Source organism: Sphaeramia orbicularis, chromosome 4 (assembly GCF_902148855.1).
Source record: "Sphaeramia orbicularis chromosome 4, fSphaOr1.1, whole genome shotgun sequence".
In the NCBI taxonomy this organism is placed as follows: domain Eukaryota; kingdom Metazoa; phylum Chordata; class Actinopteri; order Kurtiformes; family Apogonidae; genus Sphaeramia; species Sphaeramia orbicularis.
In genome coordinates, this window is record NC_043960.1 from 38,464,689 (window position 1) to 38,480,312 (window position 15,624).

Genomic DNA, 15,624 nt, shown 5'->3' on the forward strand with positions numbered 1-15,624 from the left:
TGGACTTTTGGGTCTTTATGGGTTAAAAGTGTAATAAAAAAAGAAAGATCATGTAACACAGTGCTAAACATGTCTCTCAAATTCATGAAGAAGTTTTTATTGTTTTATAAAATGTCCAAACCTTTCTGGAAATGGGGTTATTTATGTATTTATTTTTACTTCACTTCAGGATCTCTTCTCAGACGTAGCCTAGAAGAATAAATCCTTTTTAGAGCTTTGTAGGGAAATATGTGTAAAACCCTCTGATCTTACAGTTTGGGTACAGAGTCCTGGTCAACAATGAATGAACCTTATTTCATGCATTTTCTTTACGTCATTATTATAAATCTACAGGTGAACTCCAGTGTTTCCAAACAGACTATTTGCCTTCTGTTCTACTGTGTTATTGCAGCGGATCCTTATAAGCACCTTCCTGCTTCGTAAACCTGTTGCTCCGTGGTTTGCATCCACCAAGGACACATGATGTTCTTATTTTGGTTGTGTTTCCACGTTCGTGCGAGGGGGAGGCGGGAGGATAAAACCCATCCAGGGGTTTGACCCATTTAAAGACACAACCCAGAGATCTGACTCAGACTCAAACGGACGCATGTTTGAAACAGCAAAGGATGGAGGCAGTGACAGTCCTCTACTGCTGGGCACTGATGCTGAGCTGGACCAGGATCTGTGGAGCTCTGCAGGTCTCACATGGACGGCAGCTGATACCGGCCCCGGGCTCCACAGCAGCAGGTCAGGGATTATGTGCAGAGCCTCTAGAAGGAACATTCTGGTGCAGGTTTATGCCTCAAACTTGTAATTATTTTCAGTCTGTGTAAACTGAAATTGTGGTCAGCAAATACAAAAAAATACATAAAGTAACATTTACTGAGTTGATGCTGAGGTCATTTAGTAAAAAAAAGTTTGGATTCCAGATTTTTAAAAAAATCAATTTTAATGTGGAGAAAATTTAAATGTATAAAGATATTTATATTTGTCGTTATGAAGTCATTGCTTTCAGTGATTTGCATTTTTACATCATATTTTCATTGCACTATAGTTGAAATGGAATGAAACTAGGTTAAATTAATAGTCAACAATTACATGCAACATTTTGTGAACCTCACACATCAGATTTTTGACCAAATTGTGATATCTGCGTAAAGTTACTCTCCTAACACTGCTGCTTCATTTTGCATCATGACCTATTGGCTATGACCTGAAAAAATATGAGGGTAACATTACGCTTAATAAAACTGGATTACATTAGTTTTAAGTATCAGCTTGAATTAAATATATTTGAATCATGTATTGCATAATTTTTAGCCATTTCTGTAGAGAAATATGAATCAATATAATATTGACTTTAATAATGAATAAGCAAGTACATGGATTTACTTTACTTATTTTTGATTATATTTTGATGATGAAGTTACTTTAAGGTGAACTAATTAAATATTACTTAGAGCTGTTGGGGATCTAATGTATAATGATAATAATAATAATAATAATAATAATAATAATAATGATAACAACAAGAACAACAATAATCATCATCATCATAATCCTGTTCATTTTTTAATTTTGTTGGAATATTCATTAAATCCAATTTAAAGTAATTCTCAAGTCTGAATTAAATTAATTTGGTTTTAATAAATATTTAGTCTGCATCAAGGACATTTGATTCACTATTTTAAAATATTGCACATTTCAATTCCTTCATTTACTAAATAATATCAGGTGTCACTTTATCATCATCATTTCTTAAATTATCCAGTGATTTCTTCATTGTTATTTATTCTTTCAGTCCGAGAAGACACACTGAAGTCCCATCGCGCAGTGGGCTCCACAGGGACCTCAGGTGGTCTACAACCTCCACATGTAGAGCACAACTCCGCCTACTCAAAGACCTCATCAGCCAACCCGCCGTCTCATCACGTCCCTCAAAATGCACCTTGTTTTGTCAGTGACATATTTGCAATGTTGCGTGAGGCTTTGGGGACCGACGGGGATCTCCGAAACAACAGCTTGGCTCAGTTTGCGGTTTGCGGAGTCTCAGACATCCCATCAGACTCGTTGTTTTTAGAGCTCGCCAAGGAAACCAGCAGAGATCAGACACATGGACCGGATGTGTTGCATCCAACTGGAGGTGGTATTCTCACTCTGTTGGTACTTTTCTGATCCACTGTGTGTGTTTCTGTGACTTATTAGGGTGTGTTATTTCCTTTATCAGTGCTGATGTCTGCAGAGGAGGAGACAGGAGTGTTGACATTGACCTTTGACCTCCCACAGTCTCCTCTGCCTCTGCTCAACCCCGTGCTGCTCCTGGCTTTTGAACATCCCCTCAGAGGCCCAAACATGGACGTCACCTTCACCAGTCAGCTTTTGGATCCGAACACCCAGGTACAGTAATACAAATGTGACAGCAGCAGTTATAGAGGTTTAGTTTTTTATTTTATTTTATTTCTACAGATGTGAACAGGTGACAAAGTAAAAGAAAGAGTCAATACAATGTGTCTTACTTAGATGTTGGACTACCGTTGTTATGGTCCAAGTGATATTCCCTAATATGGTGTTTTGATGATGATGGTGAAGGTGGTGATAATGGTTGTAATGTGTTATTGATGAAGCTTGGAATGTAAAACCAATTTTTTATTTTTATGTTTTACCCATAAAGACCCAAACAGCCACTGGAGACCAAAACCATCTACTGATCTACACTGTTTAATAACTTCCGATCCACTAAACCTATAATACGGTGAAATAATTCAAGTAAAATGCAGTTTGTCATCTTTTCATGGTCATCAGATTTGACCCATTTGGACGTTCAGATGCTCTGTAGTTACCGTGGAAACACTGTCATCTTCTACAACATTGATTCACCAGTAAACCCCATGGAGTTGGATCAATGACAGTGGATGGAGACACTTGGTTTATGTTCAGTTAATGATAGATTTTTGCCTAAGTAGTCACCTTTTCGTCAGTTTTCTCTGTTTCTAATATAATAACCCTTAACTTTAATCTGAGCTTTTATGAACATCTACACGATCAGTGAATTAAATATAGGAAAATACAGGATTTACACTGCAAAAACACAAAATATACTACTACTACTACTACTATTACTACTACTAATAATAATAACTAGTAGCACTTGGAGAGCACAGACCTCCGCCAAGGCTGATCAGTGGCCCCCCCCCCCGTGGGCCCCCCCACCCCCGATTACTACCAAAATTTAATCATTTCTTCCTTATCCCATTTCCAACAAACCCTGAAAATTTCATCCAAATCTGTCCATAACTTTTTGAGTTATGTTGCACACTAACGGACAGACAAACGTGCCCCCCCCCGTGGGCCCCCCCACCCCCGATCACCACCAAAATTTAATCATTTCTTCCTTATCCCATTTCCAACAAACCCTGAAAATTTCATCCAAATCCGTCCATAACTTTTTGAGTTATGTTGCACACTAACGGACAGACAGACAAACAAACAAACCCTGGCAAAAACATAACCTCCTTGGCGGAGGTAATAATAATAATTTTTATTTGTATAGTGCTTTTCATGGAACTCAAAGACACTGTACATAAAGCAGATAAAAACAGAAACCAAACACATTAAAAACAGATTAAAGCAGATGCAAAAGGCAGGTATATGAGTATATGAACAGTTAAACAGTTAATCTTAAATAAGTGAGTTTTTAAAAGGGATTTGAAGGTCTTGAGGTTGGAGTAGTGTCGGAGGGAGTTCCAGAGGGTTGTGGCAGCCATAGAAAAAGCTCTGTCCCCCCAGGTTCGATGCTTGATTTTTAATGGTGGGGTGAGGAGGTAAGCAGAGGAGGATCGGAGGGTGTGGAAGGGGGCAGTATGGAGTAGAATATTATAATAAATGGTGATCAATAACATAAGAAAAGTTAAATGGGGGGAAAAGATGTTGGAACTGCCACAAAAGTAGCACTGGGTCTTTATTGGTTAATCATGGATCGTCAAAATATACAGGGTGGGGAAGCAAAATTTACAATACTTTGAGGCAGGGATTGAAAGACAGTGTATGACCAATTAGTTTATTGAAAGTCATGAGAATTTATTTGCCACAAGAAAACTGACATAATAGAAAATGTTTTTATTCTATGTGTCCTCCTTCTTTCTCAATAACTGCCTTCACACGCTTCCTGAAACTTGTGCAAGTGTTCCTCAAATATTCGGGTGACAACTTCTCCCATTCTTCTTTAATAGTATCTTCCAGACTTTCTCGTAATAGTTTTGCTCATAGTCATTCTCTTCTTTCCATTATAAACAGTCTTTATGGACACTCCAACTATTTTTGAAATCTCCTTTGGTGTGACGAGTGCATTCAGCAAATCACACACTCTTTGACGTTTGCTTTCCTGATTACTCATATGGGCAAAAGTTTCTGAAAAGGCATGGATAATAGTGTTAGGTATGATTATGACATCAATATATGTTTGGTTTCAAAACAATTGACGTAGTGCCTGCTGAGAAAAAACAACTAAATGTTCATTGTAAATTTTGCTTCCCCACCCTGTAGAATTTTAAAATCTTATATTTCCATGCATTTTCTCATGAGAATAAAAAAATGCACTTTCATCCCTACAAACAAACAACAATTTATTATCTTATTACCCTATAATCCTGCAATAGTCTGTAAAGTGATTGCAGACCATTCTAAAATATAAATATAAATGATTGTAATAATGACAAATATAATATAGATGATAGTACATGTTGGATCATTATTAAAACAAGGTACTATTATTAATATATTGACAACATAACATTATAATATATTATATATGCACTTATTAATAGGAAGCAGCTGAATAAAATCATACTAAGGAATATATTACTATGGAATGAGGATGGGAGTAAAAGTCTCTGATCCTGGTACAGCCCACTCCCATCAGAGTTTTCCTTCATTAGATATTTCCAGCTAGAACTGATTCCGTGCTGTTCCTGTTTTTTATTTGTTTTGTTTTTTTCTTAGACTGTGTGCATTTCAGCAGAAACCCAGTACATACCACTGACAGGAAAAGCATCAGAGGGAAACGTTCACCAGAAATGGAAGATTTCTGCCGAGACAAAATCCCCTGACATGAGTAAGTAAAATGTGACTATGTGTTGTTTTCATTTTCTCTCCTGGTTTAATTCGCCTCTTCACATTTCCTCTCTTCACAGAGCAAACCCTAAAAGAAATCCTTATTGGTGAAGAATCGGGAAGTAATATCAGCATGTATCCACTTCTGCTTTTCTCAAGAGGAACCGAGACAAGGTGACTGAGCTTCATGTTCCCCTTTAAAATATGTTTATCATTAACTCTTTAACCCCCGAGACATTATTTCAGGTAAACAGGCTGCTGCATTTCAGTGTCATAAAAGCTGCTGTGAGTATGTGTTTGTGTTCCTTTTCTTCAGTGCTTTGGTTTTACTGTGTGTTTTAGGGTCAAAACAGGTGGAATAACAGAAAAAGACAAAGAGAGGAACTGAAGTTTAACAGGTTTTTATGAAATAAAGCACTCAAAATGTACATCAATAAGAGATTTAGGATGTTGAACATGAACTGTGAACTGAAACACACTGAACAACAAGTATTTAAATTATGGTCCAGTAGTTTTTGTTTTGGGGCTCTTTTTTTTCTAAATCAGTCCAGCTACTTTTTGGCACTTGGTTAAACTCCAAAAAGCAGTTACATGGTCAAAACTCAGTAAAAGTCTACATTCAGACTGTAATGTGGCCCAAATCCAATTTTTTTTGCCCTTATGTGACTTGTATCCGATCTGTTAAAGACAGTTTGAACAGCATGAATCTGATTTTTTCAAACCTGACCCAGGCTGCTTTAGTATGTGGTTCTAAATCCAATACATATCTGATATTTTGCAATGCAACTTCAGTCTGAACGGCCAGGTTGCATTTATCTGACCTTTACATCATTGAAATGCGACAAACGTCACAATTCTGTGCCCCAGGAGGAGGAGCAGTGAGTAAAATATATTTACTTCCGTAAACACAGTATGTGCCTGAGTGGTTACGTATCACATCAGGACCTCTTTTGTGCATGCGGGTCACTTCAGCAGGGACCTAGGACTTTGGTGGCCCTAAGCAAGATTTTGTTTGTGGCCCCAGTACACACACAGGGCAACCACATAATCACATGCACTGATCATAACTGAATTAAAACACACATGCACATGAACAACAAATATCTTACTTCATTTTAAAACAATGCATTGTATATTAAATCTATATCAAATTTTTTAGAGGCTAAAATAATTACCAATTGAAAAGTATGCAAAATAATAAAAAAATAAAAAATAAAGTCAACATATTTAAACTATAAAAGCAACTAACTTGAATGGATGGAAAATGCAACCCTGTAGTGACTTCAGGGTCACATTCAGTTCATACTCAAAACTGATAGAAGTCGCATTTAATGTGTAATATGAATGAGCACACAAAAAAAATCAGATTTCACCAAAAAAATCCATATTGTGCACTAAGACCTGCTGTCTGAACAAAGCCAAAGAAAAATAAAAATGAAGGTAAATCATCACAACACTATAAACAACAGCAAAAAACAAAAACGACAAAGAAAATGGTGTAAAAAAGCCCCACCATCTATTTTTATAGTCGGTCTCATTCACTGTTCTGTGTTTTCCTCCCATTACACAGGTGGTGGGGGGTGCACTGAGCATGCTCAGATGTCTATGGAAAGAACCAGGTCTATTCTATCAGCACATTTTGAAATTTTTCCTATTGAGCAAACAGTTGAATTTATATGAATATTTAAAATAAATCATACATTCAGTACACTCATCACAGACACATCAGGGGTTAAAGGGTTAAAACCTGTTCCATGTAAAACTGGGGTTGGACAATATAAACTGGGCTTCTTACCACTTATTTTCCGACATAAAATATTGTTAAAGAACCATAATGAAATAATTGTACATTGTGTGACTTTTTTGTTCTATTTTTGTTTGATTTATCTCCTTCAGTGTATGGGATGTTCTGTTTAAACTGATCATTTCTTTTTGCCTTTTGTTCACCTTCATCTTTTTATTCCTACTGATGTTTGAAATAAAGTCTGTCATTATCATTGTCAGTGCTGCTCAGTAACTTGCTTTAATCTGTTTCTCAGATCTCCGGCCTCCCACGGCTCCTTCCTGTGTGAGCTCAGGCGCTTCCTGGCCGATGTCCTGCCTCGCCCTGACTCCCCTCCCATCAGCCTGGACTCCTTACACTCCCTGCCTCCGCTCACAATAGGCCCGTCCTCCAGCGAGTCTCTGCTGGCGGGCCTTATGAACTCCTCAGCCCCCACGGTCTTCTCCTTCAGCGGGGGTCCCTCCATGTTTCAGGTGCATCGTGGGGAACTGGCCCTGCCTCCTGCCCTGTTGGAGGAGCTCAGCCAGAGGTTAGAACAGATGGCCACCCACACCATGGAGGCCATGAAAGAAGAGGAGGGAGCTGACAGGGCCACACGGAGCCTGGACAGACTCCACAGCCTATGTGTGTTCCCCAAAGCGGAACCAGCAGCAGGTAAAAAGAAAATAGGACCAATGGTCCTGTAGCTCACTGGCATGTTCCATCAATAATAAGTTGAATTTGTGAGGTTGTCAGGTTCTGGTGCTGTGTTAGTGTCCTGTGGTCTTTATGCAGGAGATCAATCTCCCAATAGAAGTGGGTGGTACTTTCACTGGAGGAGAACTCAGCTTATTAAATGAAAGTCCATATATGACGTCTGATCAGTGCTCAATAGGAACTATATTAATACCTTATCATTTCCATTTTATAAGCCATCAAAATATGGCCCATTATAAGTAAAGGCAAAGTTTAATATTTAAAAAAATTTGTCAAAAATTCAAATTTGTCAAAACTGTGAACACATTTTGTAGACATTGTCTAAAGGAAGTTATATGAAAAAATTGAAATGAATCCAACCCGTAGTTTCAGAGAAAATGATTATTGAACAGTGGCGATTTCTCATAGACTGCAAGGGAAGCCCGGCTTCCCCTAAAATTACGAAAATTAAATGGTTAAATATGTTCGGTTGTGTTGACATTTTATTGACTACAAATGTGTTAGAGCACGTTCATCTCACAGATGAGTTCGTTCAGAATCAGCTTTATCACAAACCAACGGACGCGATGTTGTTCACTTCTCCTCCATTCCCGTGTCTCTGTTTTCTCATACATCTCTGCTCAGTGCGTTTGTCCGTAGACTGTGGGCGTCTGTGGGCTTTAATGGGACTGAGTGGAACAGTTTTTTTTCATTGCGTCAAAACTGGACGGTAATTGGATAAATGCCATGATGTTGTCCCGCCCCCGGACGCCGGGTGTCTCTGGGGGTGAATGGAGCTATGGGCGGAGCTCGGCAGGGCTGGACACCAGAATCCCACGTGCTGATTGGAGGATCGGTCGAAAGGCTGAACCCCGTTTGATTGACAGCTGTTTTCAGATCTGCTCCTTCACTGACACAATTCAGTTTAATACCGTCACACATTCTGCTGTGAAATCAGAGAAACCACTACGAAATTACTCATTCATTTCTTGCACTGTAAATAAAACCCACTCATTGTACTTCCTTGTTTCAATATAACATAATTTCAGCGTTTTCTTGTTTCAGTTACATAATTTAATCATTTCTTGTTCAAGTTTAATATCGTTTTGTAGATAGTTAAATCAGTCAAACTGTCGGCTAGGTCACAGTGAAAGGAGCATCTGTAGTTTAAAAAGGCTGAGGTCTTACACCCACAACACAATGGGCCAAGGCAATCTAAGCAGCCCAGCTCTGCTGGACATTTAGAGGACACTGGTCCAGTCCCTGGGAAAGACGCCTACTTGGTACGATAAAGTCACTGAGCATTTTCTTAATTCTTTTTTTTTAATTTTTTTATGTAAGCCGACAATGAGCTTCCCCTGTCTGAAAGACGAGCAGCCGCCACTGTTGTTGAAATGTAGACATTGGTGACCTTGAGTTTGACCCTTCAAGGTCACTCAAGGTCAAAGGTCATGAACCCAAATGAAAGTCCATATATGACTTCCTATCAGAGCTCAATAGTAACTATATAGATATCTGTAACCATTTTTGTGTTATAAGCCATCACTTGTATGAAAATAAAATATAAGTAATTTGCAGGTATGAAAATAATCAAATTATGAATATTCACAAAATATTCATGGCCTCATTAGTACATTCTTAAAAGCCCAGGGTGTGATATTTAGCAACATCTAGAGGTGAAGTGGCAGACTTCAGTCAACAGAATACACACATGACTGACACATGAAGACTAGTTATGAACAGAATTAAAAGTTCAACATAAGTTCACATGAACACTGACAAAGATCATAAAATACAACAGTGCACTGTAAGAAATAACAGCAAAAACCAAACAAATAATCTGAACTGAACAGCTTCTGCAGGTAAAGTCAGTATTTAGTGAGACCTCTGGATGTGTGGAGGTTTCCTTTAATAGTCTTGTGTGTTATTACAAACCTGTTTAGTCCAGGATATGGTACGATGAATGATCTGTGTGGAATTCTGAGCTGAAACTTAAAATACACATTCTGTGGACATGTGAGACTTATTAACTTATTAAAAAGGGAGCAATCATTTCCCTTCAAGAGCAGCAGAGCAGAAAATGTAAGAAGACACTGTTTTGCCAAAGACTGTGATCAGGAGATTTCTTCAGTTTAAACATAGGAATATGTTTTTTTCTTTTTTGACAATAATATGGCACATTAAATGATTATGAAATAACTTATAAGTATAGTACTGTGCAAAAGTCGAACACCACCATTACATATAATGTTTTTACAGGGGTGTAATTCACATAAAATTTATTTCTCAGTATATTTATTAAGATTTAACAAGAAAATACAGGGAAATACTGTAAATTGAATGAAAGCACAATGAAATCTTTTATAAAACACCAGAAGATTAATCCTGTACATGTTATACTGTCTGAATGGAAGAGTGAAACACATGACATTAGAGATAATGTCAGACTAAATATTGGACTCTTTGGCCTGTGTTTTGTTCTGAATTCAGGTTTTCATCTCTGTACATTATAATGTGTCTTTATAATCTTCCTAAAACAACAAACCTACTGGTGACCTAAGAAAAATACAGACTCTTGAAGCATGGATGTCTAACTCATTTTGTTCCAGGGGTCGCATTCAGCCCATTGGGATCTCCAGAGGGACGGACCACTGAAATAATATCAGTGAAAAAAGTAAAATTACATGATGAAATGGGTCATTTACGTTTCCTTAAAAATATGAATTACATGAACAACCTGAAACATCTTAAGAATAAGTGCTATGCTAATAAGCAGTGGATCTGCAAATACACAAAACATTTATAAACAGGCAGAATATTGTTAAAATTGCACTTACTTCTTTTAAGACATTTCAGGTTGTTCATATTTGTTCAGATTATTCAGATTTTTTTATGAAAGGATAGTTTGTAAATGGGAATGTTTCAACTAATTTTACTGCTCTACAAAGACAAAAATTTGGAGTTGTCATTATTTATTTATAGGTTAATATGATATTATTTTACTGGTCTGACCCACTTTAGATGAAATTGGTTTGTATGTGGCCCCTGAACTAAAATGAGAGATGAGAGAAGTTAATATCATCAGTGTAATTTTTGAATTTCACAAATTCATCCCAGGACCCTTTGGTGGGCCGTTTTTGGTCCACAGGCATGTTTGACACCTGTGTCATAACACAGCCTGTGCCTTTAACCCCTGATGTGTCTGTGGTGAGCGTTCTGAATGTATGATTTATTTTATATATTCATAAAACTTTAATTTGCCCAATAAAAAAATTTCAAAGCATCCTGATAGCATAGACCTTCTTCTTTCCATAGACATCAGAATTAGTGTGTAATGGAGGGTAAAACACAGAGCTCACTATTAAAATAGACAGTTTGGGCTTTTTTTTTTTGCTTTTTTTTTTTTTTTACACCGTTTTCCTTGTTTTTTTATTTTGACTGTTGTTTACAGAGTTGTGGTGATATTCCTTTATTTATTTTTTTACTGTGTTTTTTTGTTTGTGTAACTGCTTTTTGGAGTTCAACCAGGTGCCAAAAAGTAACTGAACTGATTTAGAAAAAAAGAAAAAAGAGCTCCGAAACAAAAACTATGTCAAATTTTATTTATTTAGCACCAAATCATAACAAAAGTTATCTCATGACACTTTACATATAGAGTTGGTCAAAACCAGATGAAGTCAATTTACAGAAACCCAACAGAATCCTCCAGGAGCAAACACTTGTGACTGGTGACAGTGGAAGGAAAAACTTCCCTTTAACAGCAGAAACCTGGAGCAGACCCAGACTCCTGGAGGATGGACGTCTGCCTTGACTAGTTGGGGTTAAAGAGAGAGGGTAAAGGAGGAGAAAAAGAGAGAGCAATTGAGATAGAGAGAGACTGGGGGGGGGGGGGGGAGACACATGGATGTAGTTGATGCACAGATAACTGAACTAGAACATCTATGGAACTATATAATAAATACTATCATAACTATATGGATAAGTGAGTGATCCATATGGGTCAAAATTCAAATACTTGTTGTTCAGTGTGTTCCAGTTCACAGTTCATGTTTAACATCCTAAATCTCTTATTGATGTACATTCAGACTGCTTTATTTCGTAAAAACCTGTAAAACTTCAATTCCTCTCTTTGTCTTTTTCTGTTATTCCACCTGTTTTGACCCTAAAACACACAGTAAAACCAAAGCACTGAAGAAAAGGAACACAAACACATGCTCACAGCAGCTTTTATGAACCTGAAACAGTTGCAAATTCACAGCAGCACGTTTACCTGGCATAATGTTTCGGGGGTTAAAGGGTTAAAGTATTCTTTCAGCCCAGAAATACACAGAGTACGACATACTCAAAACTGATTAAATATGTATTTTAAGACCTTGGTGGGACTGATTGTTGTTCCTCCACATACAACAGGAGAGCGTCAGTACCGTGCCTTCCTCCTGCTCAAGGCCCTGCAGACCGTGGCCCGTTCCTACGAGGTTCAGAGGGCACTGAGGGCCACCAGAGCAGACCACGACAGACCCCCGAGAAGTAACGTCTGCAGCCTGAGGAGTCTCACCGTGTCCCTGGAGCGCTATCTGGTAGGTCCCAACACCGCTGCTATAAACAACTGCCACGGCGCCTGTGCTTTTCCCATGCTCAACGGCAACAACCACGCCGTCCTGCTCAACTCCCACATTGAGGGAGGGAATGTGGGTGAGCGCGCTCCCTGCTGTGTGCCCGTGGCCTACGAAGGCCTGGAGGTGGTGGATCTGAACGAACATGGGACTTATCTCACCATTAAACCAGATATGGTGGCCAAGGAGTGTGGGTGCCGATGAAATAACACATCCACAAATGTTTTTTCTACTTGTATTTGGGACAAAAAAAAATGTACTCATCATTTAACAATAGTCAACAATGACTTCTTTTGTGTAGGAAAAAGTGTCATTAAACTGTAAAGCATAATGTCATTTATTTATTCACACTGTGCACTGAAATAACCACATTCATTTACAGATACTTATTTATATGTTTGTCAGTATATTAGCAATTTATGATCGATATTAGGAATTCACAGCAGACATCTTTAGTTATTTATAAATAACCAGAAGTACAACTAGTAATAATTATAATAAGTTTGGTATTATGTTACTCTGTATTGAAATATTTAATTTCTTATCACAAAAGCAACAATATTAATAAAATCATATTGCCATATCCTGTTAAGACTACTTTTGTGTTTTCGTGTTCAATAAATATTATGCACAGCATCGTCACATCACCTGTAACAACAGCTGACAATAATAAACAACAATGTTACAATCAGGTCAAATGAATCTGTGAGAATGAATAGCTCTTATTTTTGTTGTAATTTTATTTTATGTACTTTCCTGTCAGACCAATGAAATTATTATTATATATATCATAAAACTCAAGTGGCCTCTGTGAGCGTGTCTGTGTAGGTGTGTCTCGTGATTCACACAAAATCCGGAAAGAGCTGACTGCTGCAGTTTGTCATACTTGTGTATTTTTGGCCAAGGAACAGACTAGCCAAACTGACAAATTGATAGGACCAATATTTTGGGAGATATTTGTAGCTTTGGAATACAATAGCCTTACAATTATGTTGCTATGCCCAGAACTTTGGCGGTGACTGCTGGACCAATACGGTATAGCATGTATGAATACACAACCGCATAAAAACTACCACATCTAGAACCCATGGATCCCCATGGGTCAACATGCTAGTTATAATAATAATAAAATCACTTTGTTGAAATGATTGTGACAATGTAATTTATTCTTGATAGAAAAAGTGTAACTGGGACTCAGTATGTAATCACTGAACCAGGTCAAAGGTGATTACTGATGTGTTAAAATAACAATAAAAACATGACTGTGTCTGAAAACAAAATTGTTCCAACTTTATGGGCAACAGGGTATGACTAATACTTCAAACTGTGGTTTATTAAATTCTGCACCGGCAGAATCATCATCATATCCCCTGTAACTACTGTTGACAATAATAAAGTACAATAAGTTACAATCATGTTAGAATTAATCCTTGTGAATAACTAGCAAAATATGTGTTAAAATGTGTATTTAACATACTAGTTTTCCTGTCAGAAAAATTAAATGATAATTGATAATTGATAATGGCAGTTCATCAAATCATCTTTTTTTTTTCTTTTTTTTTTTTTTACCACAGTCAGGTCATGAATCAAGCTTTAGGTTTGGGTTTCAGGATTCCTCTGTTGCTGATCGGCTTTTTTCGTCTTCTTATCACTCCAACTTCTTCAGATCCCCACCACCACATAAAACTGTCCCATAAGGAGATCTGGAGGATGCAGAAACAACGCACATTCACTCAGCGCTGAGCTAAAGAAGCAAAACAATACATACACTCACAGACTTTATGTATTCGATACTTCTTAAATTTCACTATTTGTCTAAAGAGGAATCTTAACATGACTGAACCACAGCTTTGTAAAGCATCTGACAATATAGCTAAAATAAATAAGTATAAATTAGGTTGGATTTTGACATCAATGTGCATCCACAGTGGGAAAAGAACAGCAGAACTCCACAGAACTGATGGAACCCAAATACAGGACTAGAATCACATGGATGTTACCTGGGTTATTGAACCGTCCTGCAGACTTCCAATGAAAGACCTGATCCCTGTTTCTTCTACAAATGAATCAATGGCTTCTGCAAAAGAAATGAAGACAGGAGAAAGGGACTGTAATGAATGCAAGGAGTTTAGAACGTTCAGCATTTGACAAATCATGCTTTTTCTTTGTAGCTTCCTGATGAAATTTTGGCATTTAGGTTAAAAATGAAAGTCAGGAAAAATTTCACACAATTCTACAAATACTATAATGTTTTTGATAAAATGAGGGATTTTTAAAAGTCATATCTTGAGCAAAAGTGGCTTGATTTAATTTGAATTTACCCCATACAAGTACAGAGTCAGATCTAGGACCACAAGAAAAAAAAGAAAAAAAAACTGACCTAGAAAGATCAAAGGTCAAGGATATATTTACAATATCTCATGATTTTGTACACACACACAAACTATTGTCTTCCAAAATGCTAAATCAAACCAAATATTACTGTGGATAATTTTGCTGCCTTGGTGGACATTTGTTTCACTGAGGGCTTTAGGTGATTGTATAATTAAAGCACAAAAAACAGAAAGGGCACAAACCTCTAACACCATCTGGAGATAGAGTGATTTTTACCCCGCCCCCCCAAAGGGGAGGCAAAGGGTATTGTTTTTGGTTTGGTTTGTTTGTTTGTTAACGCTCTAGCACCAAAACTATTGATTGGTTGAATTCATACTAAATTGGGTTTATAGATTGCCAGTGACCCAGAATAGATGTGGTTACATTTTGGGAAAAGTAGGTCAAAGTTTAGATTTTTTATGAATTTTAATTTTTTTTTTTCCTTCTCCCATTTACTTTTAATGGGCAAAATTTCAAATGTCTATAAAAACATTAATTTTGTTTCAATTTTCTTTAAACTTGGCACATATATCAGTCCCGCCAGGATTTCGCGGGATTTTTTTTTTTTTTATTGTTGCGGCCTAAAGTGCCTGATTCTGCAGCAGCTTTTCCAAAAAATTGTGGTGAAAATTGTGATGATTTGAGGCTTCTTTTATAAAGTCACAGGAACATGGGCATTTGGGCATGGGCAAGTATCTAGAACAGTCTTTTTTTAGTTTTTAGCCTTAAAAAGCACCAGGAAGCAATGATTTTAAACAAAATAGGCTTTTTTTTCCATTCATTAATTTATTTGTTTTGAGCAGAAGAAACGTTTGAACATTTTTTGTGTACAAGGAACTAATATCAGAGCAAATACATTAATAAAGATGATCAAGACAAAATAACAATTGCCATGTACACCAGTAATAGCAAAATAAATTCAATATGTACTGCTCAAAAAGGAGTGGGAAGAAGAAAACTTATTAAATCCCACCCCCATCTCACATTTATACAACACATAACTTTTGCTTCCTTAATGATATAGTAGTATATTTAGGGTTAGGGTTAGATGGGTTACATGCACACACACACACACACACACCCACACACACC

At 37.2% G+C, this 15,624-nt stretch overlaps 1 protein-coding gene across 1 annotated transcript; it reads left to right on the top strand.

Moving 5' to 3' along the window:
• The first annotated feature begins 546 nt into the window (after nucleotides 1-546).
• amh (anti-Mullerian hormone) lies at nucleotides 547-12,638 on the top strand. The gene is made up of 7 exons (XM_030131935.1): nucleotides 547-726; nucleotides 1,781-2,122; nucleotides 2,207-2,376; nucleotides 4,978-5,089; nucleotides 5,169-5,262; nucleotides 7,128-7,525; nucleotides 11,957-12,638. The coding sequence occupies exons 1-7, from the start codon at nucleotides 606-608 to the stop codon at nucleotides 12,361-12,363; spliced, it is 1,644 nt and encodes a 547-aa protein (XP_029987795.1). The 5' UTR covers nucleotides 547-605; the 3' UTR covers nucleotides 12,364-12,638.
• The last annotated feature ends 2,986 nt before the right edge of the window (nucleotides 12,639-15,624 follow it).

Excerpts from the sequence above, each read along its gene's own strand:
- amh (XM_030131935.1), top strand. The coding sequence starts at position 606 with ATGGAGGCAGTGACAGTCCTCTACTGCTGGGCACTGATGCTGAGCTGG. Across the intron at positions 5,090-5,168 it reads GACAAAATCCCCTGACATGA|AGCAAACCCTAAAAGAAATC; the intron begins GTAAGTAAAATG and ends CTCTCTTCACAG. Across the intron at positions 5,263-7,127 it reads TCAAGAGGAACCGAGACAAG|ATCTCCGGCCTCCCACGGCT; the intron begins GTGACTGAGCTT and ends TCTGTTTCTCAG.